We start from the raw sequence: 26,595 nt of genomic DNA on the forward strand, positions 1-26,595 counted from the left end.
ATGTGTTATATTTATCATTTTTCTTGACCAAAACCGTAAGCAATGAATAAGCCAAAAAGAGGCGGGCTATGAGGAGCGATAGCACGCCCCTCCAATTGCCATCAGACCATTGACCAGGCTGCTATTTATGAGTTAGAACAAAGTTGACTTTCCAATTAGCGCACTCATCGACTGCACCACGATTAATTATATTTATATAAAAAAGTTTTACTATCATCTTTACACTATACATTATGTATAATTTTTATTTTTTTTTATTTTTTTATTATGTGTAGTAGATAAAGAATAAATAGAAGAATTTAACTAGTTTAGAAAGAATAAAATAAATAAAAAATTTGAAAAATAAAAATAAGTGTAGTGTGTAATATGTGAAGATGATAAGCAGTAAAACTCATTCACATAAATATACAAAATGTAATACCTTATACTTTGATCCTACTTTTATCTTATTGTATTGAGGTTTCAACTATTCATGATAACAAACACATGAGTTTAGTTAATGGCATATGTAAAATATGTTCCCTTTTTGAGAGATGCATTGTGGTGTCTATATTCCTTCTATCCATTATTCCTTGTAATAGAGAAAAGACGGCATATGGATACCCCCTTTTAGATATTTCCGTGTAACAAACTCCATATATATGTTGTCGCCAAATGGAATGGAGTTCTCAGGTAAAAAATTATTAGATATTTTAATTACAAAATAAAATAAAAAAATATTGGACTCCTGAACCGTTCAGGCTGAACCGGCTGATTTCTGAATAACACGTTGCCGTTTGCAATTGTCTTCCCGACGTGGCTTGTTCCCTCACTTTGTCGGGAAAAGAAATTTCTGAACCCTTAGTTATTCTCTTCTCTTTCCCATTTGATTCCCGGATTAATTTTGAGGGAGTTTACAGTTTACAATCATGGACATCTCTCTCATCGTCGATACGGTAAATGTGGCCACCACGCAAGGTCTAGGGTTCGCCAAATTCCTTCTTCGTCGACACTGCGTCGCTACCTACAACAACAACCACCTGTCGATCTCCGCCGTGATTTTCGCGGTTGACGCTATAGCTCCCCCGACGGTCAGATCCAATTACTCTCGAACCGCTCGTCGGACACTCCTCCGGAAAAAGCGCCGCACGAGGCGGAAGTCCTCCAGCGGCGGCGACTCCAAGGACGGCGAGGACAACCGTTTTTTCGGCGACGGCGGCGATGGTCCATTCGGTGGAGGCGGTGGCGGGGGATGGAATTTTGACGGTTTTGGAGGGCATAATTGGGATGGATCGTCCTCCGATCCCGCTTTCAACTTCGTTTACGAGGTCATCTACTGGATTGTGCTATCGAATTGCGTGCACTTCGCTTTCAAGAAGATCGTTCGGATCGTGGGGAATGGGATTGGAGACGCTGAGAGAGAGAAGGTACCGATGAGGTTGACATCGGTCTGCTGATGCGGTATCGTTTATAAATAGGTGAGAAGAATCGGGAGTAATTCCTGTATTTGATTGGGGGGAGGGGTACTGAACTTTCAGTCAATCTGTGTATATATTGTACATAATCTTATTGTCCCTATAATTTGGTCAATAACAACAACTGGTATAACTAAATTTGAGAAAAAAATCTCCCTCAATTGATCATTCACCTTGTATTGTTCCATGAAATTGATTGTATTTATGGCTTTTTTATTCGTGAAAAAGCAGTTGACGTGTGAACATTGTGATGTTATTCTGTGGCAATCGAGAGATGGATAGATACTGCATAATACACAAGGCAATTAAGTAAGAAATTTTGAGAGTTTTGAGGTAATTGAGAGATGGGTAGATGGAGAGTGATGCTCTTCGCATGGTGACTGGGTCACAAGTCTTGGTTGTTGGCGATGCTGTGTTCATTGGTCTAGCTGCTGCTCCTATATATGTTGTCTGCTTAAGTACTTTGTTTGAATATGTTAACTTCTAGTTCGAGTTTGTGATAGAAGAGTTTTGCCTAGAATGTTATCAACATTCATTCAACGAGGTAGCTTTTGGGGAATGGAATGTTTTGATAAAGTAGTTATGCCTAAAAGGGTGACGGCCTTTATAGCAAATTGCAGGGATGCACAAGACAGTTGATGATAAATTATAGCCATATGGAAGATGACACTCCCATATGCTTATATTGTGGTGCATTTGGAGGGAAAAAGAACGATGAAAGCATCAAAGATTCTAAACTTAAAACGGACAATGGATAAACTTATTTTTTCTTTTTCTTCAACACTCTGTTAGTTCAATTGTCCAGGAGTTTCTTGTATCTGTTGACAATCCTTCCATGTACATCATCTATGAGTTTCGGTGCAATTGTGGTATTTGGTTTTCAAGATGCATAGATCTGAGATCAGGGGTGACCATTTTAATTGCAAAATCCAATATACAAAGAAGAAATGAGAAAAGATATCGTTGTAGAGACTTTTGTTTATTAAATTATAAACAAGAGATAGAAGGAATAGATGCAAGCATGAAATGGCTGAACAAGTGGACATCAGAGATGTAACATTACCATCTTAAAGTGCATAGCCATCTGTGTCAAACTCCAAAACACCACTGCGAAAGGAAAGAAGCTCATCATACTGTCGTGTGCTCTGATAACATTTAGGAAAAGAGATTTATTATGCATCAGTCACTATTCACTCTCACACCCACACCTATAACCTTTTTATAAGGTGTGGTGGTGTTTTTTATAGAGTATGGAGGTGTTTTTCGCTTGGGGTGGTGAATTTTTCTTTAGGAAAAACATCTTTCTACTTGCAAGCAATATGGATGGCACACTCTATACCGCTACATGATTCATGCCATGTCATCAATGTAAAGAACGCACCCTCCACACCATACTCTCCAGGACATTCCCTTCATACCAACCAGCTTACAAATATACTTATTCTTCAGGAAAAAGGGGAAGAAAAAAAAGCTCTCAAACAGTCCTGAATTCACAATAAAATTACGTTCTGAATCCAGGATTCATGAAATAAGAAAACGGAGAACTATTCTGATAAATATGATCACCCTTTCCCCCCACACAAACAATAACCCCTCCCCAAAAGAGATTCACAAGCCAGAACGCATGATGAGAATATCTAATTATCCCATTGAACCACAATTGTATAAGTTGCAAGAAAATATATTCACATTCTTGTCCTCATAAAAAAGCTGGATAAGAAGTATACGCTTCTCATAGAACAAAAAGGAACCCAGTGCTTAGCATTAAATAAGAAATCCTACGGCAAACCTTAAATCATTTTCTAAGTTCTAGATATTCTGATTCTCAGCCATTTTCCTGTTAAATTCTTCTTGGTTCATTAGCAGTCCCTCCTTCCACCCTAAGCCGAATTCTGGCTATCCATTGATGTTGGTGGCTGTGCAGGCACTCCCTGATCTTGGGCGATGTTCTGTCTTTGCATTGCCTCTCTCCTCTGAACCTGCATTGTTTCTCGGCGTCTATCATAGCGTGGCCGAGGCCTGCTCCTAGTTGCTTGTGGTCTCATATCAGTATATTGCGGCCTACGGATGACCTTCCCATCGATAAACAAATCCCCTAAAATCAACTCCAGAAAATATAAGTAGAAGGCAAAAGAAAATCACGGATGGCAATTACAACAGAACCCATTTCTAATTGCTAAGTCAAACTCTTTAACGATTCTCACCTCCATAATCTTTGTTGGGCACATCAAGATATGAATCCGGCAACACCCAAAGTACACCAGGTAACCCTATGCAACCACAAGAACCCGATAACAAAACCAGTCAGTTCAATTAAACACTCACTAATTGGATCAGAAAGCTTTAGACAAGCACTGAAACCTTCAATATCCAAATGCCAAAGCATCCACTACAATTAATTGGGGAGAATGGGAGATGGTGCAAAAATAATATTCATAACTGAAACAAAAAAATAAATATAGGAAACAAATATAAAGAAGAATATAAACAGCCCTTAAGCCCTTAGTACATTGATTCAGGCAAACATCCATGATTAGCAATATAGATAAAATAACACTAACCCATAAACCCTAAACACTAAAGCAGCCATAATAAAGCAAGCGATTCCGTAGAACACCCAGAAATTTAGAGACAAAACGATTCGAAAAATTAAACCCTTTGTCACAAAACCCCGAAAAAAATTTACCTTTAACTTTATAAGAAAGCTCCTCGGAAATCAAAGCGCCAAATCCTGTATACGTAGTCGTACAAACCGAGTATATCTTATTTTTCGCCTCCTCCTCACTAGGATTCACAAAAATTAAACCCACAATTTAAAGAAAGAAATAAAAAAAAAAAAATCGTTCGAAAACCAAATCAAGTAGTACCTTCCTACAACATTGGCTAGGGTTTTGACATAGGAGTTAATCATTTCCTCCTCGGAGGGTTTGGGGTCTGTGGGGAACTCCATGACGATGAGCCAGTGTTCGTAGTCGCAGCCATCGAGGAGGATCGTCTCCTTTGGGGGGCGGTTGCTCCAGTTGGGAGACGGGTCGTTAAGGGGCGAGTAGCCAGACCCAGAGCTCTTGGAACGGGTCGGGATTTTGACCGAGTCGGGGGTGAGTTGGGGCTGGTAGTTGACCAGGAGTGCTGGAGCGAAGCGAGAACGAGAAAAGAGTGAAGAAGAATAAGAATTAGAGAGAGTTCGGGTGAGAAGTGAAGCTAAACTGCGGCGGGCGGTGAAGTACGCCATTGCTGCTGGAGCTCTTGAACTTGATGTCTGTCTAGATGCGTTTTGAACCTTTACGAGGTTATTTGTCACTTAAAAAAAAAAAAACTACATCATTTTGATTTATTTTATTTTTTATTCTTCTTAAAAAATAAAAAATAACCAATTTTATTTTATTTTATTTTTTGCTAAGTAACCAGAATTATTTTACATGTTTATTCCCCGACTTTCCCTACATTTTAATTTTTTAAATATTTGCTTATTTTTAACTTTGCTTTAAAATAGATCTACTATTTAAATTTTATTTTTCATATTTCTTGGGCTAAAGTAAAGAATTTTTTATTTATTTTTTATATAAAACAAGTTTATACGAAGACATTGGAGTAAAGGGCCAATTAACTTAACTAATAATCTTTTTATGCAAGAACTCTTTTTAGAGTGTAGGTATGGTTGTTGGACATTAGCTCCACAAATGAACGGGAGCTTTCCTTTGGGCTGCTCTCAGATCACTCACATTAGAATAGGCATTTGCTCTAAAAATATAAAATCTGCCTAATTTAAGCTAAAACTCATTTCCATTGGAGCACCTCAAAGCATTGACAATGGTCAATTCAAAATTTGACTCAAGTAAAAGTTTTGACTAAAGTCGAAATCATTGGAGAGGTTAATTTACATCGTATATTTATCCATCCAAAAATCAAAATAATAATATAATATTATATATCTTAATAATAATTTTTTTATATATATTTTGCTAATGCACTTTATATATTAATTAATAATTTAATTTTTACTTAAAACTATTATTTTCTAACTATTTTTTTCTCAATCTAATTATCCAATAGTAGCTATTGAGAATATTTTTAGATTAAAATATTATTTTATAGATGAATAGTGGCTGATCAAATTTAGATAAATGTATGAATTTACTATAGCTCAAAAATGGAGTTTTGAAGTTTTGATTACTCCAATGTAACTTTTGAGTTACTTAGCCAAAATTTGGTTAGGTATGACATTTAGTTAAGCCAATGCCAATACTCTCATTGAATTAGTCAAATACTAGTTGAGCTCTTAATTTAGCTAATGTAATCATAAATTAGACTACATTGAATATCCCAAGGCAAAGCCATCCAGTCCATGAGCTATACATACAATAAAGCCAAAGCCAAATATGACTTGCGGTCATATAATTTAATATCAATTTCCTCACAATTCGTACTTACAAATTGTATAAATTGTTTGGATTGTGAAAATGAAAATCAAAATAATTGTTAGAGGTTGTTGGAGATGATGAAAACGAAAATAAAAGGTATTAAAAAAATAAAAAAAGATGTATTAAAAGTTAGATAAAAATAAAATAATAATAATATTTTATTATTATACTGAATGAGATAACTAATCTAATATTAAGTTCAAATTTTGAGTAATTAGCCAAAAGTCAAAAAGTCACATATTAGCCAAACTTAGACTTTTGCAATTGGTAATTCAATGAGAATGCTCTAATATGCAAGAGTTAGGTAAAATAGATTTGAGCTAGCTCATTAAGATGGTTTAAGGAATGAGACGATATGAGAATTTTATGAATAGTAATAAGATAATTTGTGAATAATAGTGAGATTGTTTGAGTTATGTAATTATTAGGTTTTGGGAAATGAGGGAGAAAAAGTTAAATAAAAAATATTATAAAGTTAAAATATTGTTAGAATATAATTTTTTAATATAACTTTTGTTTTAGGATTTGAAAAAGTTGAATTGTTTTTAATTTTTTATTTAAAAATTTAAGAAAATTGTAATGATTAGTTTGAAAGTGTTTGTATTTGAATATTATTTGAAAAAGAAATGAGATGAAATGTAATGAGATGAGATGAAAACAATTTTCAAATATCCCTAACTCTATATATGTGTATAAATATTAATTGTAGCTTAGGCATTTCTATTTTTACATTATTTTCTATTTTTTCACTCTCAAATAATATATTCCGAACGTTAATATTAATTTCTTCTCTCTTTCCACACACACATAAAGTTTGCCGATCATGATCATCTCCTCATGAATTCTTTAGGGTATATTTGGGTAATGAGATGAGATAAGAATTATATGATTAGTAATGAAACATTTTTTGAATAGTAATGAAATAGTTTAAATTAAGATGTTTTATACTATTTTGAAAAATGAGAGAGAAAAATTTAAATAAAAATATTATAAAATTAAAAGTTTGTGAATATTATAATTTTTAATATGATTTTTGTTTTAAAAGTTGAAAAGTTGTATTGTTTTTTGTGTTTTGTTTGAAAATTTGTAAAAGTTGTAATAATCAAGTAATAATTAGATAAAAAAGTTGAACATAAGACTGTTCATCCTGATTCTGGTTCGGAAATCTGGGTATACTCGAACCGGAACCCGGATATAAAACCCTGGCCAGGAAACCAGGTTTACAATTCGGTACCCTTTTTTGTTTTTTTTGTTTGTTTGTTGTTTTGTTTTTTTTTTTAATGTTTGAAGTCGTGTTAACTTTGAGGTTGCGTTTGGATGTTGAGTTGAGTTGAATTGAGATGATAAAATATTGTTAGAATATTATTTTTTAATATTATTATCATTTTGAAATTTGAAAAAGTTGAATTATTTATTATATTTTATATTGAAATTTGAAAAAATTGTAATAATGAATTGAGATGAATTAACATTCCAAACGAAGCCTGAAGCTGGTCATAGTCTCCAAGTCAATATACATGAAGTCCCTGATCTGATCACCTTCGAACGGAGAGAAAATCAAAGCGACAGACAATCTTCTCACTTATTTTCGACGCAAGAACCGAGATTTTTATTGGCAGGTGACCTACCAGCCAGGTGACTTTATAAAATACTCTCTCTTCTTTATTAAAAGAGTAGTGCTAGAGAGCATCTACTGTAGTGGTGCACACAATGCACATAGTACGTGGATGCCTCTCATCCACTTGTTTTGTTTTTCCTTCAAACGCAGACGGCTTCTCTCTCTCTCATCAGCGTCTGTCTCTCTCCCTTCTCTCTCTCTCATCAACTCTCTCTCTCATCAGCGTCTCTCTCTCTCATCTCAGTTTTCTCTCTCTCATCGACTCTCTGTCATCTCAATTCTCTCTCTCACCGACTCTCTCTCTCTCATCTCGACCTCTCTCTCATCGTCTCTCCCTCGTCGTCCTCTCTCTCATCTCGATCTCTCTCTCATCTCTGTTCTCTCTCTCTCATCTCGGTCTCTCTCTCATTTCTACTCTCTCTCATCCATCTCTAATTTTAAATTTAAGAAATGTATGGTGTAGATTTTGCCACATAATGTGTACAAAAATGGCTACTATAAATAGTAGCTTCTCCCAATAATATTTCTTATTAAAATCCCAACTTCCCAAGCTATTCCCTTCCGTCTTCCTCTAAAGTCTAATCCTGCCAATTAATAAGAGGACAAACCCTCTCTTGAAATTCGAATTACTTTTCATCTACCCTCAAAGACAGATGTTGTCTTGTGCTGACCAATTGAAGCTCGACACGTGCCCCGTAAAGCTAACGACGTTATGATGAGCCTTGAATGGTCATGTTTACCATCCATGTTTGCCCGTTAATCAAAGGACAAAGAGGTCAGTATAGTACAGTAACCGGTTACCCAAGTTAGGACAATAATTCCGTTCGTATTCTAAAGTTGTAAGAAAATGAAATGCAGAGCAGGAAACCCAGAAATTGGAGAGGGAAAGCATAAATCTATTTCTGTTATTATGTATTGTTCTGTACATCGACCCGTGTAAATAAGTACATAAAAGAATATTCTAATAACCTATAAAATGAAAATACAATGTTGCCCTTATGTACAACTCAGCATGGACAAAACAAATAACAAACTAGCTCTCAGCATTAATTGGTGCCTTCCCTCTGTTCAATAATAGAGGTGATGTTGATGATTGCATGGTATGCTCTAATACCCCCCCGCAAGATGGAGAGTGCAGATTAAGAACTCCCATTTTGGATAAGTGATGATGAAGGATAGTGGAGGGTAGAGCCTTAGTTAAAATATCAGCCAATTGATGATTACTTGAAACATGACAGGTTTGGATGCTACCCTCTTAAATCTTGTCACGAGTTCTATATGTTTCGTCCACTCGTGGAAAACAGGGTTGGCAGCGATGTGGATGGCAGCTTTGTTGTCACAGTGCAAGGAGACAGCTTGAGGATGAGAGACCTGAAGGGCAAAGAGAATGTAGCGCAGCCATGTGAGTTCCGAGCATGTTGCTGCCATCGAGCGATACTCAGCCTTGGCTGAGGAGCGAGACACAATAGATTGCTTCTTTAATTTCCAAGAAATCAAAGATGAGCCAAGGAATATGCAGTAAACTGTTACCGAGCGTCTAGTGTCAGGGCAGGAGGCCCAATCCGAGTCACAATATGCATTGAGTTGAAGAGAGGATGAACTAGAGAGAAGTAAACCCTGTCTAGGTGTAGCCTTAAGATACTTTAAAATTTTCTGAGCTACTAACAAGTGGAAATCAGTAGGATGAGCCATAAATTGACTCAATGTTTGCACACTATAACAAATATCGGGTCAAGTGATTGTGAGATAGAGAAGACGACCAATTAACCTCCTATACACACTCGGGTCTGATAATGGTTGGCCTGAGGATTGACTGAACTTGAGATTTTGCTCCATGGGAACTTTAGTTGGCTTGCTGCCCAAATTTCCAGAATCTGCTAGAATATCCAAAAGGTATTTCCTTTGGCACAAATGAATGCCCTTGGAGGATCTAGCGATTTCAATTCCAAGAAAATATCTCAATGAGCCGAGATCCTTTATTCTGAATTTGCTGTCAAGAAAATCCTTCAAGGCATTCACACAAGCAATATCATTACTAGCCACAAGTATGTCATCAACGTAAACAAGTAGGGCTATGAAAGAACCATTAACCTCTTTGGTGAAAAGATTATAATCAGCCTTAGATTGGGAGAAACCAGATTCAATTAAATAGGTGGAAAACTTAGAATACCATTGCCTCGAAACTTGTTTGAGGCCATACAAACTTTTAAGTAACTTACAAACTTGAGTAGGTTTTCCCTTGGTGTAACCAGGAGGTTTCTTCATGTAAATGTCCTCATTTAAATCTCCATGTAAAAATGCATCATTTACATCAAATTTATTGGAGCATACCATGCATTCGAAGGTGGAGGGGAGAGGTTAGAAACTTCTTTATCAGAGTTGCTTGATATGGCGTGGATTTGGGATCGAAGGGAGCTCTGATACCATGTAAGAAAATGAAATGCAGAGCAGGAAACCCAGAAATTGGAGAGGGAAAGCAGAAATCTATTTCTGTTATTATGTATTGTTCTGTACATCGACCCGTGTAAATAAGTACATAAAAGAATATTCTAACAACTTATAAAATGAAAATACAATGTTGCCCTTATGTACAACTCAGCATGGACAAAACAAATAACAAACTAGCTCTCAGCATTAATTGGTGCCTTCCCTCTGTTCAATAACATAGGTGATGTTGACGATTGCATGGTATGCTCCAATAAAAGTGGTTGAAAAAAAATACCAAATTTCGGGTTTAAAACTTGATATCTGGATGAGATGTTTTCGGATTTTGCAATTCAGGTTTTAGATTGGGTCGGAAAAAAATTTGACCTAGATAAACGGTCATAGTTGAACATTTGAAATTAAAAAATATTTTACATCTAAGTGATAGTTGAGAAAAAAATTAATTGTGAGAAGTTTTGAGAATTTCTAATCTCTTGTTAATAACAATTACTTAGCACAACAAAAAACTAGGTTGAAACATGAATTGCTAAATATGTCAAGAATTCAGTAAAAACAAATATTGGTCATGTACAACGGTGCCAAATCGAAGAGGTCCAATATATATATATATATAACTAGTTGACAAAATAGTACATGATTTATAACCATGTTACAACAATGATTAATTAAGTATTTTTTTTTTACAATCTCAATGCAAAGCAATGCGATCGTGGTCAACATGCATCCACGATTTAAACATGCATGCATTATACACAATCATGTGCTCCGAGCACACATGTTTCTAATTAGAAGCACATAAAAGCCTATCCAACTTCCCCTCCTACTACTGATGATTAATACCAACGTACGTACGATATTACTTAAAAATGTAAAAGGGGGAGTACTATATATATATATAGTTTCAAAGTCTCAAGTTCGAAGTAGTCTAGGGCAACTTATATTATTTGCAAGGTGGTGGGTTTTGTCTGCCAGCATACCATGCTTTTGCATTGGAACACGTGGCGGTGGCCCCACTCCTCTGGTACTTAAGATCGATGTTGTAGAAGTGAACATCTTGGCAAGGGAACTGGCTGCTGCATATGAGCTTTACCGCTTCAGGTGTCGTCGAAGTTCCCCTTATGTTCACGTAATGAACAGTGCTGATCTTCACACGCGATGGCTGCATCATGTGTACACAAGATGATGTAAATTGATCAGTTACCAGTTGTTTACTGCTGAAATAATAATTAGCTCCTATCTCTAAGCTGTAATAAGTTGAAACAAAACGGAAAATAATTAAAGAGAAATCTTTAGCTCGAGAGACTTTACAAAAAATAAAACTCCTGGTTTAATTGGTACGTCAAATTGTAAATTAGTTATTTTTTTAATTGGGAATTGATCACCTCATGACTTTTCGAAAATGAAACATATATATAATAATGTGGTGGATAACTGACTGATTTATTGCAACCACGTGATTTTGATCCGCCGCAGTAGCCTTGGTCTATGATGATGGGGTTCTTAACGTTGTTCATGATGAGGTCCTGGAAAAGCATCCCAGATGCTGCACTTAGATCCGATCCCGGCCACGTTTTGATTCTGACTCCGTTGTCTGTGCCGGTGAAGGTGCAGTTTTTCACATAGATACCTCTCACATCCTCCTCATGGGGGTACTTGCCAAGGCTACCCACGCTGTCACCAACAATAAAGGCAAAAACTTCACTGAGCAGGTTTTCTTTTCTGTTTGTAATTTCTAGTACCCAGCCATGCAAATACACTTGCAACTATATATATATATATAGTACGTAGTAGCTAGCGGAATTAACTCGTTAATTAAATTATGGTTTTGCATGTTAATTAGAATAATGGATATTGGGGGAATTATAATCATGTTAAATTAAGTAAGATTTCAACTTTTTAACAGAAAGCTAGAACGGATTAATGAAGATTGATCACATTCTAGATGACATGCTTAGTCGATAACTATATTATACGTGAAAATTAATTGATGATGAATACTATTTTTAATTTTAGATGTCATGATCTTTATTTATACATGTTGATTTGACATCAGTAAGTGTAATTAATCAGCTTTCATGTTGATGTTGATGAACAACTCGATCAGATTTCATGATCTATTGATTACCTGATGCCATGTCCAGGTCCACAGGCTACTTTATTGATTGCAACGTTGGTGGCTCCTTGGATCATAGAGATGCAATCATCACCAGTGCGGATGACAGTCCTAGCTATTTTCACATTGTTGGAATGGCTAACGTGGATGCCATCAGTGTTGGGGCTATCTTCAGGAGCAATTACGTTAACCTTGCGCACCCTAATATTATCACAGTTAGTGATGAAAATATGTACCCCTTTGCTGTTGAGGGAAGTGATGCCTCGCAGAACTCCGCCAGTGACCTTGTTGAACTTTATGTTCTGCTCCAAAACGAACACAAAAAGTGATCAAATATACATGATACAAAAAATTCCAAGTTCTGCAAGATGTATAGGGAAAAAAAAAAAAAATTAGTAAAAATGCAGAATTAAGCTGGCATGCATGCATGCTTACAGATGGGAGTTGGACGCAATTGCTGTTACCGCGGCAGTCATTGTATTTCCAAACAGCATCACCTTGGCCATCAAACGTGCCTCTACCTGTAATAACCAATCCATTTATGGATTCGAACAAGACCCATTCAGAGGAAGAATATTCAGATACATCGGTCGTTGCCTTTACTGTGCCTATAACTTGAACAATTTTGGGATCTGGGCCGCTGCATGGCCCTGCAAACACTATCTCAGAAAGCAAGAATGTCCCTCCGGGGATTAGTAGCCTCGACCTTCCCTTGAAGTCGCATGCGGCACGCCATGCTCTTACGAAAGACTGCACGTACGTGGGACATCGGATCATACTTAGTTAATTATTTAGGGAACAACCTTTGTCATTTTTTGAATATATATTATACTGAAGAACAAATTTATAATTCAGAGGAAGTTTGAAAATCAAATATTCAAAATTAATCTGCATGTTCTTTAGCTAATTACTAGAAGTGTATCCAATTAGAACTGATCTGTTCATCATCTTTATATATAAATAATAATGATCCAAATTATTAATTTTTTATAAGTAGTACTTTTGGTTTTTATGATATTAATTAAAAAAATAAATTATGGTTGCAATATTTGATCATGATTCATGACACTACAAGAAAATTGTTTATTTGTAATCAGTTATTTTCTGTGAAAATGAGTCTATTTTTATCTTAAATAATCATTCTCATCACAAATAATCTATTACAAATGGTCATTTTTCTTGTAGCGTGAGTACATGGGTTAATTAGATCAGAATCTATCATGAATGTCTAAATGCTTTTTAATAAATATTGATTGTGTATGCATGCATGTGTGCGTGTATACATATAGGCACGAGACCAAAAGATCAAAGCGCCTGCCTGCATGCACATTATATATAATTGATCATCATGATCATCACCTGGGTGCAATCTTTCCTTCCGTCAGGTTTGGCACCAAATTGCAATACGTTAAAGACTTTCTCATTACGACCGGCAATGTCAGTCCGACCCAAATGAGCACCCCGGAAAGGATCAACACGCGGCGTCACACGACCCACATGACGACCACCCTTGGCCTCGCAGCAGGCAGTCGCCAATGCAAACAACACAATTACAACAATGGCACGCACGCCTACAGCCCTTTCTGCATTATTTTTAATATTAATATTTACTACCATTGCTGCCTGCCTGCGTACGTACCCACCCGCCTCAAAATTAACCCCAGCACCAATCTCTCAGCTCTACCCTCTATTAGCTTGTCTGTTTTGCAATATAATAGCCTCCGGTGGAGGCTTCACGATTAAATCGGAAAGGAGCTCTCTTTCTGTACGTGCCTGATCTTTTATTTACTGAACTTATAACTCGTTTCCGGCGAAACAGATTCTTACCAGTCCTGGTGCTATATATGGACGGTCTGTTATACGTAGAAGGTTGATTTTGTTTTATTGGTTATTTTACTACTCTAAAATTGGCAATTCTTTTATGTGTTCCTCCAGAGTCGGCTAATACTTGTTCAATCTCCATGAACCTTCCATATTGCCAACAGATTTATTACCACCACTATCGCACCACCTTCTTCATTAATTGCAGCAAAAGTTTATAATTGGTTGCCCCCCCGCTAATTACAGTCCATTTTGGAAGACGTACGTAGGTTTTTCATGTCATGGAGAGTGGAATAATGATAATGATATGGCAAGCGCACATCTCAGAAGCTAGTTTAGATAGTGAAATGAGATAAGATGAGATCAAATAGTTTTAGATGAGTTGAAGAAAATATTATTTTTTAATATTATTATTGTTTTAAAATTTAAAAAAGTTGAATTATTTATTATATTTTATTTGAAAATTTAAAAAAATTATAATGATGAGATTGAATCGTTTCTCTATCCAAAAAACTTACACAAATCTTATGTAATGCCAGTTGTGCATATAGAATTTTGTCCCTGACATTAGTACTCTAGAAAGTGTGCATCATGGCCTTCACGCTAAGTTAATAATATTTGGATCGAAATTATTACGTACAATCGGTGATTTTGCAATTCTCTTGCTGACCGATGGAGTGATCTTAGGAGTCCGCAGTCAATTAATTAAACCCATCAAACTTTCAAAATCTCGTACGTACGTTCTGTTTAATTAGCCGTCTCTAAATTGGGATGCTTCTATTTTCTGGGCGTACCATCTTGAATGCTAAGAAGTTCCTCAAGACTAATACTACGAGAGCTCAGAGAGATCAGATCAGGAAAGCTAGCAAGATACAATAACTGCTTATATATATATATATAATATATGACATATGAAAACCATAAAGACTAGCTACGTACTTCGGCGAGAGGCCGAGTACATGCTTATAAATTATAAGTACAAGTTCATACACAAACTATATATATAGAGAGAGAGAGAGACACACACACACACAAAGAAAAGATGAGAGCTAGCTAGTACTAGTAGTACTACTGCATGGTAGTACTAGTACTTAAGCACGGGGAAGCCTCGGTTTTCCTTTCTAGTTTCCGGTGTATCCTTAATAAGTATGCCCTTGTATTTCCGGGCCGCTTCTTGGCTACTGATCATGTACGCAGGCTGATCTTGCGTTATTGCTTGTTGCTTATAAGCTCTTCCAAAGCGGCTAGATATAAGGTAATCTTCTAGCAGAAAGAAGCCTTCCAACCCAACCTTCACAAGGCCGTCTGCCTTCGTTGCCATAAGAGCTGAATACAACACAACAGATATACAAAATCAATTAACTAGCTGTCTTGCTTGCTTAATTTGGCGCCAAACTTCTCGTTATATATAGAACTTAAACAGCAACTACGTACTGTTCCCCTTTAATTAGGTAGCTTCCCACCTTATGGCCTGGGCTCAATTAGAGAATGCGTAACAGAATTCGGATAAATGGAAAAGAGAAAAAGGAGAGGATTCCCTCGCACACCTTTTTCCTTCAAAGATGCATGGTGCATGATAATCATTCATTTTGGCTTTCTCTTCCTTTGGTTACGGGCCTACGGCATTAATAGTGGAGTAGAGTACTGATCACAAATAACCTTTATAACATCCATACTAGCTTCAAAGATGCACAAAAAGGCAATCATCATAGAATATATATATGTTATGAGGTGGCTTGAATTCAGATTGAACAGTACATGTGTCGTAGGTTCGCTCGAGCGGAGGTTCACTCAGCTCGAGCGAAGTCAGACAGAGAGCTTCGCTCGACATTCGCTCGACACTCAGCTCGAGCAAATTCAGACAGAGAGCTTCGCTCAAGTATCGCTCGACATTCAGCTCGAGCAATATCCAAGTCAGAGAGCTTCGCTCGACCCTCGCTCGACACCCAACTCGAGCGAGTTCAGGCAGAGAGCTTCGCTCGACTCTCGCACAACTATTAACTTGAGCAAAGTGCAGAATATCTACGTTCGCTCGACACTCGCTCGACGTTCGCTCGAGCCAATGTTCACAAAAGTGAATTCTCACTTTTCTTATAAATATCAAACGGCGCCTCTTCTTTGCCTTAACTTCTTCAGAATTCATTTGGCTTGTTTTTGAGTGTTTTCTTGAGAGAGAAGTCTAGAGTGAGTTTGAGAGATAACTTCCTTGTGAAGTTTTGTTGTATTGATTTGTACTCCATCTCTGTTGATAGTGAAATCTTCGATACCGACCCCACCAGTGGACGTAGGCTCATTTTGAGTCGAACCACTTAATTCTTGGTGTTCTTTCTGTGTGATTGTCATCAATTTCTTTCGTTTAATTTCGCTACTATACTTCGAGTTAGTCTTAGCTACACTTATTCTCAACAATATATATATCTGCATGTATATGATGGATAATGCGAATTTTCTTATACAAAAGGGCCGCATACCGTATCCTTCACGCTCCCAATATGCGTGCAAATTAATGACGGAGAGAAAATATGATACGATTTCATAAGATTATAAAATTAAATTTTTATATTGATATAATTTTATATGATTCATCTATTTTATATTAATAAAAATAATTTTATACTTTAACGTCAAATCGTACAAATTTATGAATAAATCTAATTCAATTATTTTTATAGAATCTCTCGGTCGCTAGAATATTAATTCTCTAAAATATTTTCAGCGATGAACCTGAAATTAGCAGGCCAGAGGTAATCACAAGTACTACTGATCATCTGGCTGGCTAGCTAGCTAGCTAGGTACATACGAAATTCCTAGAGACAAGCCATGTGACAAGAAGTGATCACAATATCTTTAATTGTACTCTGCAGGTGATGATCTTCTGGTAACAAAGCAAAATATTCTTGATCGTGTATATGTAGTGGCTGGGGGCCCTTTTTGAGGTGGAGAAGGATAGGATCGGTCCGAAATTATTATTGCTTTAAGCCTATGGAAAAGCAGAAGCATCTATATATATATATATATCTCTTTGGCTTTTTCGCCAAAGTAGTCACATGCATGATAGACAAAGTTTTGTGAAAAAAAGAATAAGCTTTCCGATGATCCTAATCCCCATTAATAGTTTGCAGATTGCAGTACGACGTAGTCATGTAGAGTGTTAACGTGGCCCGGGATGGATTAAGCCATTAATAAGGTGATTTTATTCTGTCCAAGCTCAAGTCATCGGATATTCTTATAAAAAATGCAATAGATACAAAATAATTATACAAAACTAATTAATCCATAAAATGATATATATGACTTTATATGATTCGTTAGATTTATTTTACAATAAAAATAAATCTAACATACTATATCAAATTATGTTATTTTATAGATTTATTTTTATATATTTATTTTGTATTTAAAGTATTTTTTTTATTATTACCGCTACGTACCCACCCACTTAAACACTAATTTCCATGCACACGCATGCAATAGGGGAGAAATTAGGCAGAGAGTGTGATCGATCATAGGTGAACTTTGGATGCATGCAAAAAATGGGACTAATTAATTTATGAAAAATTTTATGTACTCACCATATTTATTTTCAATTTTTTTTTCTTATTAAATATGTAGTGTATCAATAATAAGTAGAAAAGTTCAATTAGTTTAAGAAGAATAAAATAAAAAAATAAAAAATAAAAGTGTGGTGTGTGAGAATGATGATTAGTAATACTCTTAATTGATTAAGTAATTACATTTCTCACAGATCAGATGAGCAGATCTTTTCATGACAAATTCTAACGTCTTGTGTTTTTTTTTTCTTCTTCCGATTTTACCGGTCTCGTCTAAAACTAGGATTTTTAATTTTCATTCCTCAATTGAGCATATCTTTTTCCTCGAATAAAAAGAAACAAAACTCATGTTGGGATTTGTGCAGATATGATGCAGGAGATTCGGATCTAGCGATATTGAGTTAGCAGATTTTATATATGTTAATAGCATTGGACTATTACGAGAAGAGAGATCAACACAAATTTGGCAGGAAAATGTGAAGATTTTTCGAATTGGCGCAATATTGCGGGCGCTTCAGCATTTTAGCTTCAGCATTGGAAAGCTCTTTTCGAAGGCCACATCGTGGTCACCATGCATGCTTTGCCTGATGGTTCATGTTTTGACCCCAAAATCAGTCTATTTTCCTTCCGACGAATCGCCATTTTAAGTTATTTTTTTCCTTTGATGGTAATGATATTTCGTTGTCACTTTTAGAAATCATTCTTATTCCGGTTGGGGGCTAGAGTTTTGACAAGATGCTTATTTTATTATGGATTTTTATTTTTTTGCAATATACGCAATTTTGCTTTTTTGGAAAAAATTCTCATAATCTCATATTTCTTTAGATATTTAAGCCTGACTCGTGGGTTTCAAAACCAGTTTTCAACTTTTATGAATAAACCCAAATCTAAGAGTGCTCTCTGTTTTGCATCATTTCTCAATCTCAATTCTTAATTTATGTTGATTAAGTAGCCATCAGAATAATTGTTATTCAGCCCAGCATCAAGATGCTTATATATTGTATGGTGGGATGCAAATGCAATGCCTGCCTCAATGATCTAACCTTTTTCTTTGTTCTTTTATTCCTAATTTGTTGTAATATATAGTGTTAAATTAAGTGGCCTAAGATATTTCATAACTTGTTCCATTAATATTCAAATTTCAAGAAAATCATCATCATGTAGATTCGGGCTAAAACGGGTTTGTAATTAATAAATTAGTCCTTGGTGAATCTGATTCCTCAACTTTTCCTTAAACTTCTAATCTTGGTCAAAAAGGCTTCATTCCCTATTTTACTAGATTATACTTAGAAGTAGGGGGTGTCAAATCGTGTTAAGGAATCGTGTTCGTGTCATATCAAGATATGTATATTATACTATATGGGTTAACCCTAATCCGACATGTCAAGTTTATTGTGTCAAAATCTCAAACCCTAGCACGACCTATTAACATAACGGGTCGTATCGTGTTAACCTGTTTTGACCCATTTATGTAAATGGGTTGAACGGACTCGAAATTAACCCTTTGATCTAGTTAAGTTTAGCATAATTTTATATAAATGTTAAAATCACAATATCTATAAAAAATATAAAACTAACTACAAATCCAAAATTACAATCCAAACAATATAAATATCAAAACTAAAAATCCAACAATTTTATTTTTAGGTATAAGGGTATAATTGTAACTTTTAACTTTCTTAACGGGTCATAACGGGTTAAAACGAGTCAAAATAGGTTGACTCATTATCAACCCGTTAAGCAATTGTACCTTAACAGGTCAACCCATTTTGACCCAAACTCGTTAAGGATAAACCCTAACTCGCTTTTATAATTTCGTGTTCATGTTGGGTTAACAGGTTGTGTCACATATTGCATCCTTACTTAGAAGTACGAATGAGAAAAAAAAAAACCTTAGACATATAGAAGTTTAAACTCTAATTATTTCTGTTAGTTTATCCGGATCATGAATTGGCCTAGTGTCCATGGAAGAGGTAAAATATACACCACCCAAAATAAGCCTACTAGGCTCAGCCCAAGGAGGAGGTCCCACCACTAGAAGACAAAAGAAGAGAGAGAAAGGGGAGACAAGGAGGGGATAAGGGAAAAGAGAAGGTATCAGGAGGAAGGGGAGGTAGACATGGAAAGGAAAAGCAGAAAATAGAAAGGAAAGAAAGATGTCAAACATGCAAAAGAATGTGACAAATCCTGATCACCATAACCTAGGGACACGCAAAAAAAGGGAGCATATAAAAGGAAATGGCTAGACAATTTCAAGGGGACTCTTCAACTACTACTTCAGCTTCTTCAACCTCAGGAGATGAGCTCCAGCGACGGGATCTCCACCAAAAAAATAGAACTCTAATCTCTATTGTACAGAGAGTAGGAGAGACCATTAGAGATTGTAAATAAGCATATTATAATAGACTCTCCCTTCCCCAAAAACACCCGTGGACCCACCTTTTCTCACCCAGGAGAAAAGCCAAGTTCCTCGACCACTTCAATTGCAAAGTACTCTGTACACTTTGAGTGAACTGTACAAAAAAAGAGAGGTACGCGTGGGTCAGTGTTGTGCACTTTAGGGCATAGTGCATAGCAAACACCCAATAGACTGGGTAGATGAACTCCCTCGCCACTTGAGCTGCAAATACATTGTACAAAAATAAGGGCAAGGACATGGGTAGACACTGTACACACGCATATGCATGTGTCAGGTATGGCACTATGCACTTAAGTGCACAGTGTCGCGCACGTCTAACCTTGCATGACACGTACAATGGCATGCATGGGAAAGCAACGGGTGCACGTCATGCAGCCAGAAGAGCCACACCCCTGCCATGGCACATCCCAAGAGAGGCATCAGCAGCCACAATAGGGACTGCCGACGTCGTCTGCCCCCTCCCATGAAGGCAATATATAGGGTGAATGCCCGTGGACACACGGCTCCGCCTAGCTGTGGTATGTTTGGGGGAAGATGCCAGCCACCCTGTGGCTGTCGTTGTCATCTGTCTTCACTAGCATGGTCCTAGATGACCATTGTGGGAGCACGTTGTCTTGTGGCCATGCATGATGTGGACTCACGACAAGGTCACGGTAGACTGCCGTGAGCCCCTCTCATCCCCTTCGACAGTGTCACCACTTTGACCGTCAGTGTCTTTTGTTGGTCTAAAGGTGGTTTCCGACCACCTCGATGGACAAATGCTGCCCGCACCCACTCATGATGACCACGCTGTGCCACCGCTGGGAGCCCCTCCTATTCTCGCTGGCGGTCATCACCTAGACTGCCAGAGTCTTCTGTCGACTTGAGGGTGGTCTCTGACTGCCATGAAAAACTCGCGGTAGCCCACAACCCTTTGTCCAGTGTAAGTCAGCTCACGGGAGCTCATGACACTACCTTTAGTCCCCTGTACCCACCGTGGGCTCGCGAGCAGCACAACCACTGCCATCGTGACCCCCTGACGATCTTTGTCGTTGACAAAGTACTTCTTGCCCATGGGGTAGGTCCCTCGATTACACGCTCCTCACCTTGGCTTCCTCAGCCGTTGGCTTTTCGGCCTAATTTGACTCCAGACCCCAGTACACTCCAAGGCTACGAATTCGTCGACCAACCCTTCCACGGCCACGAACTCGTCGGCCACACCATCCATGGGCATGGACTCGTCAGCTAGCCTCTCCACGACCACAAACTCGTCAAACACACCATCCACAAGCATGGACTCGTCAGCCAACCCCTCCATGACCACGAACTCATTGGCCACACCATCCATGGGCATGGACTGCTATGAATTCCTTGGCCATGCCACTCCACGACCATGCACTCGTCGGCCAACCCCTTCACGGCCATGCACTCCTTGCCTAGTCACTCCACGGCCATGGGCTGGCCTGACCTTACTTGAGCCACCTCTAAGGCACGTTGCATGGCCCATGCAACATGCTCACCGGCCTCATTTGCTCGGTTGCCACGTGCACGACCAGGTATACCTTACATGTCGTATGCACATCTTGGACAGCCGCATCCCACCTCACTGAGCGGGCAACGCCTCAATGAATTAACAGTCGGTGTTTATGCATGTGTAACGTGCAACATGCATGAGCCACATACGGTACAAGTGATGGAGAACAAGGAATCACCCAGTGATCATCTCACCCACAGTACATGTTCCGAGAGAAAATGAACAGGTCGAGAAGATGGACGACTGCCTTAGTAGTAAATTGACACAATAAAACGAAGCGAGAGAGAGAGAGAGAGAGAGAGAGAGAGAGAGAGAGAGTGGGAAAGGAAAAGCAGCTAACAATTTTAATGCAGCAGACTTTGCACGCAACTGCTAAAATGCACCAGTTTGACTATTTTTAAATTTATGTGAATTCAATTTTTACTAACAAAATTGACACCTGTAGCTTGAAACACCGGCCACCCAGCCCCACTCAAGTACAACTTGGACATCCAAGTTTGTCTCCATTAGAATTGATTTCTCAGAATTAACATGCACACGGACACCCCAGATCTCTATCACCACCGAAATATGACAGCTCGCGAGTAACGCCAACACGCCTTAAACCTCCTCTACGATCCAACGGGACAATCTAGCTCGCTCAATCAAGCACCCCAACTATCCGCACCAACTCTTGAACTTTCATTGACGGTAAGACCAGGGGAGCCAAGCACTGTGCCTCCACGGATTTGCCTTATCCCTTTCCTTAGTCTACGAGGTCGGCGAGAAAACCAGGGGATCCAAGTATCGTGTCTCCATTGACTTGCCTTATCCCTTGCCTCAATTTACGAGGTCGACGAGAAGACCAGGGGAGCCAAGCACTGTGTCTCCACGAGTTTGCCTTATCCCTTTCTCCATCTACGAGGTCGGCGAGATCACCAGGGGAGCCAAGCATCATGTCTCCATGAGCTTGCCTCAACCTTTGTCTTAGTCTATGAGCACGAAGAGAAGACTAGGGGAGCCAAGCACTGTATCTCCACGAGCTTGCCTCATCCATTTCATCAGTCTACGAGGTCTGTGAGAAGACTAGGGGAGCCAAGCATCCCTTGCCTCAGTCTACAAGGTCGACGAGAGGACCAGGGGAGCCAAACACCATGTCTCCACAGACTTACCTCATCCTTTCCCTCAGTCTATGTGGGTGGACGAGAAGAACCACAAGACGACATCTCCACTAACGAATGTTGGGTGTTCGTACTCGCGCCATAATCGCTGCCAGTGGGACTTCTTCGGGAGTGAGCCTTCGGAGTTAATGAGCCTTCGAGCTCCAAACTTGCCTTGCGTAGGATCATTTCAATAACGAGTCGACGGGCTCGACAACCGCCTAAGGTGGATCCAGGGGGTCGAAGGGCTCCCTAACCACTTTGTGTGAGTGATCATATACAAACTCCAACACTGACAAGTCACTTGATTGTCTGACCACCCTCGTGCATATCTTATGTGATAGAGTACACCTTCCACCACCATCAAGCTCCACACTTGCATTTTACATGGTGAGTATACCTCCCGCCATAGTCGAGCACCGTACTCACATTTTACACGGCCGAGTTCATCTCTCGCCACATTTGAGCTCCACGCTCGCATTTTACGCGGTCGAGTATACCTCTCGCCACAATCGAGCTCCATGCTCACATTTTACGCGGTTGAGTTCACCACACAACCATTTTACGCAGTCGAGTTCATCTTCCGCCACAGTTGAGCTCCAAGCTTGCATTTTACCATTTACGTGGTTGAGTATACCTCTCGCCATAGTCAAGCTCTGAGCTCTCATTTTACACAGTTGAGTTCATCTTCTGCCATACCGAGCTCTGTGCTCACCATTTTATGTGGTTGAGTTCATCTCTCGCCATGCTCGAGCTCCTTGCTCACATTATACGCAGTTGAGTATACCTCCCGCCACACCGAGCTCCACACTTGCCATTCACGCGATCGAGTTCAATTCTTGAAACATCTGAAATCCATGCTTGCATCTTACGCGGTCGAGTACACCTCCCGGCCCGCCTAACTCCATGCCCGAAAATATTTATTGCTTAACGCAAGTGAAATGGATAACCAGGAACCCACTCCTGAGATTTATTTCTCTACAGACATTGGCGGATCATTTTGACTGCATATTTTATATTTAAAGATTCTCAAGGTCTTTTTTGAAACAAATAGCCCTTAAGAACAACGAGCTACTGGAAGGGGTAAAATATGCACAGCCCAAAGTAAGCCAACTAGGCTCAGCCCAAGGGGGAGGTCCCACCACTAGAAGATAAAGGAAGAGTGAGGAAGGAGAGACTAGGAGGGAATAAGGAAAAAGAGAATGTGTCAAGAAGAAGGGAAGGTGGACACTGAAAGGAAAAGAAGAAAATGGAAAGGAAATGAAGATGTTTGACACGCAAGGGAAGGCGGCAAATCCTAACCATTCAAGGAAGCGACACACAAAAAGAGGGGGCATATAAAAGGAAGCGGCCAGACAATTTCAAGGGGATTCTTCGACTGCTACTTCAGCTTCTTCAACCTCAAGAGAGGAGCTCCAGCGACGAGTTCTCCACCAGAAAAATAGAGCTCTAATCTCTATTGTACAAAGAGTAGGATAAACCATGAGAGATTGTAAATAAATATATTATAGTAGACTCTCACCTCTCCAAAATCCCCATGGACGTAGGCAATATACCAAACTATGTAAATCTGTGTGTTCATCTCACTTTTACATTCTCATTATTTATTTTCATTTATAGCCAGGGGCTTCAGAAGACACCATCGAGGCCCAGATCGTCATAGTGGGCCGCGAATGACTCTTTCTCCTTTTCTAGACCGTTGTACGATTTTCGGCATTAACTGTCGATATGCTCATTTTGACCACCTTCACCCCTTGTATATAATTTGACCCATATCTTTGGACTTTGGGTATCATTTTTCCTTTTTTATTGCAATAACATGTATTTAGCTAAGCCCCTAATTTGGAGAAAGTTCTGGGGCCTCGTTTGGATGTTGAGATGAGATAATTTATAAATAGTAATGAAATGGTTTGAATTAAGAAATTTTATGGGGTTTTAGAAAATGAGAGAGAAAAAGCTAATAAAAAAATGAAAAAGCTAATAAAAAAATTATAAAGTTAAAATTTTGTTAGGATATAATTTTTTAATATTATTTTGTTTTGGAATTTGAAAAAATTGAATTGTTTTCTATGTTTTGTTTAGAAATTTGAAAAAATTGTAATAATTAGGTACTAATTAGACAAAGCAGTTAAATATTTAAAATTGAAAAGTGTTTATATTTAAATGATATTTGGATGTTGAGATGAGATGAAATGAGATTTCACCTCATCCCAACATCCAAACAGGGCCTCTGGAGGTATCATTTGGAGCCTGTATCATTTTTTTGTTGCATATAGATATTTGCAACGATAAATTTTGGTTGAAGTAAATATATATTTTGCAACGATAACTTCTTTCTTACGAATAATTGTATTAAGTGTCATCAATGTCTTAATTTCATAAAAAATCTATACAATTACAACGGACATCCATTGTGTTGAAGAACAGAGTCCATTGAAACCCAACTACTCAAGTCGGCACAACTACCCACAAGATAAGGCTCTATGTATAACTATTGATAAGGATGTTGAGCAGGATAATTATTCTCTAAGATAGCATATATATGAATTTATTCTGTTGAAATTTAGATAACTCAAATTCAAATGTACTTAGATAAGTTTACATTATTTTGAAGCACTTTGTACAGACTCTATATAAATCAATAGATATGTTTAGGGTTGGTAAGTTGCCAAAGCCTCTCTTTACATTTATCTTTCATGGTATCCAGAGCCTAAGGCCTATGCCAATCCTGCACTAATGACTTCCAACAACTCCAATTCTTTACCTTCACCCTCATCAGCTCTCATTCCAGCTCCCACATTTAACCTTCCTAATTTCATTCAATTTATATCTGTTAAACTTGATGACAACAATTACCTTATGTGACTGTCTCAAATACTGCCTATATTGCGCAACTATGATCCGTTGGGTATAGTTGACGATTCTGAGCCTTGCCCACCTCCATCTTTACCTAATGACAATGGTAAAGATGTTCCTAATCCAGCTTTTGTAACCTGGAGCAAGAAGGATCAATTTCTTCTTAGCTGGATCAATGTGACTCTTTTTTTTAGAAAAGGTGTTGTCCACAGTATTTGGATTAAATACTTCTAAACAAGTCTGGGAAACATTAGCAAATAAATTTCCTTCCCAGACCAAGTCATGAATTTCTCATTTGAAGAGACAACTTCAAAACATCAAGCAAGGCTCTAATTCTTGCTCTGAGTACTTGCAAACTGATCAATTGGCAACTGTGGGTAAACCTCTTGAAGATGAAGACTTATATTATCAGTGGCTTGAATCCCACCTTCAATTCCTTTGTTAACTCATTCTCATTTGCTACCCGTGAAACTTTCCTCTCACTTGATGACTTTCATAAGGAACTCTTAAGTCACAAGATGCTTCTCAAAATATAGCAAGTTGCACTTGTAGAGGCCTCCAACTTTGCGCTCTTAGCTCAACGTCATGATTATAATTGAACCTTCAACCCTAAATCCAAAAACAAGTGATATCAGAAGTCTTATCGACAACATGGTGCTTCCAAACCAACATCCAGCAACTACTCTGTCTCTTTAGGAAAATCAGCCCAGTCACTTTCTCCTTAGCACTTCTCCAACACTCATGTTACTTGTCAGATATGTGGCAAAACAAATCAACAGGCTTTTGATTACTTCCACCGAATGGACTACTCCTACCAAGTTCATCATCCCTGTTCTCAGTTGGTAGCGATGGTAGCACAATCTAATGCCATTCTCGATGATCAGTGGTATGCTAACAGTGGTGCCAATGCACACATCACCAAGGAGCTTGAGAACCTGACCATACAACAACCTTTTCAAAGTGCTGATACAATAGCAGTAGGGAATGGTGTTGGGCTTCAGATCGAGAACACTGGTTCATCTACTTTTCACTCTATTCATTCATCTTTTCATCTTAAAAATGTCTTACATGTCCACATGCCACTACCAACTTACTCTCCATTCAGAAATTTTGTTCTGACAATAGTTGTTGTTTTATACTTACTACCTCTCACTTTTTTGTGAAAGACAATCAAACTCATGCAATTCTCTTAAAGGGCAGAAGTTAAAATGGGTTGTATCCTCTAAGGCTTGGAAAGAATTCTCT

General features: G+C 38.1%; 3 protein-coding genes across 3 annotated transcripts; 1 reads left to right on the plus strand and 2 right to left on the minus strand.

The window, feature by feature from the left end:
* Nucleotides 1-782: 782 nt before the first annotated feature.
* Nucleotides 783-1,664, plus strand: LOC121246009. The gene has a single exon (XM_041143970.1). It carries the CDS (start codon nucleotides 909-911, stop codon nucleotides 1,434-1,436), a length of 528 nt encoding a protein of 175 aa, XP_040999904.1. The 5' UTR covers nucleotides 783-908; the 3' UTR covers nucleotides 1,437-1,664.
* Nucleotides 1,665-3,079: 1,415 nt separating this feature from the next.
* On the minus strand, nucleotides 3,080-4,741 carry LOC121246008 (multiple organellar RNA editing factor 3, mitochondrial). The gene is made up of 4 exons (XM_041143969.1): nucleotides 4,322-4,741; nucleotides 4,141-4,238; nucleotides 3,659-3,724; nucleotides 3,080-3,549 (listed from the first exon to the last, which is right to left on the minus strand). The coding sequence occupies exons 1-4, from the start codon at nucleotides 4,684-4,686 to the stop codon at nucleotides 3,335-3,337; spliced, it is 744 nt and encodes a 247-aa protein (XP_040999903.1). The 5' UTR covers nucleotides 4,687-4,741; the 3' UTR covers nucleotides 3,080-3,334.
* Nucleotides 4,742-10,495: 5,754 nt separating this feature from the next.
* LOC121246011 (exopolygalacturonase-like) lies at nucleotides 10,496-13,882 on the minus strand. The gene is made up of 5 exons (XM_041143971.1): nucleotides 13,411-13,882; nucleotides 12,487-12,801; nucleotides 12,064-12,353; nucleotides 11,375-11,609; nucleotides 10,496-11,097 (listed from the first exon to the last, which is right to left on the minus strand). The coding sequence occupies exons 1-5, from the start codon at nucleotides 13,666-13,668 to the stop codon at nucleotides 10,879-10,881; spliced, it is 1,317 nt and encodes a 438-aa protein (XP_040999905.1). The 5' UTR covers nucleotides 13,669-13,882; the 3' UTR covers nucleotides 10,496-10,878.
* Between the last annotated feature and the right edge of the window lie 12,713 nt (nucleotides 13,883-26,595).

The sequence above is a fragment of the Juglans microcarpa x Juglans regia genome, chromosome 1S (assembly GCF_004785595.1).
Source record: "Juglans microcarpa x Juglans regia isolate MS1-56 chromosome 1S, Jm3101_v1.0, whole genome shotgun sequence".
NCBI classification, from domain to species: Eukaryota; Viridiplantae; Streptophyta; class Magnoliopsida; order Fagales; family Juglandaceae; genus Juglans; species Juglans microcarpa x Juglans regia.

Excerpts from the sequence above, each read along its gene's own strand:
- LOC121246009 (XM_041143970.1), top strand. The coding sequence starts at position 909 with ATGGACATCTCTCTCATCGTCGATACGGTAAATGTGGCCACCACGCAA.
- LOC121246008 (XM_041143969.1), bottom strand. The coding sequence starts at position 4,686 with ATGGCGTACTTCACCGCCCGCCGCAGTTTAGCTTCACTTCTCACCCGA. Across the intron at positions 3,725-4,140 it reads GCTTTCTTATAAAGTTAAAG|GGTTACCTGGTGTACTTTGG; the intron begins GTAAATTTTTTT and ends GTGGTTGCATAG. Across the intron at positions 3,550-3,658 it reads GCCCAACAAAGATTATGGAG|GGGATTTGTTTATCGATGGG; the intron begins GTGAGAATCGTT and ends AGTTGATTTTAG.
- LOC121246011 (XM_041143971.1), bottom strand. The coding sequence starts at position 13,668 with ATGGTAGTAAATATTAATATTAAAAATAATGCAGAAAGGGCTGTAGGC. Across the intron at positions 12,802-13,410 it reads GAAGGAAAGATTGCACCCAG|TCTTTCGTAAGAGCATGGCG; the intron begins GTGATGATCATG and ends ACGTACGTGCAG. Across the intron at positions 11,610-12,063 it reads GGACCTGGACATGGCATCAG|CGTGGGTAGCCTTGGCAAGT; the intron begins GTAATCAATAGA and ends TGTTGGTGACAG.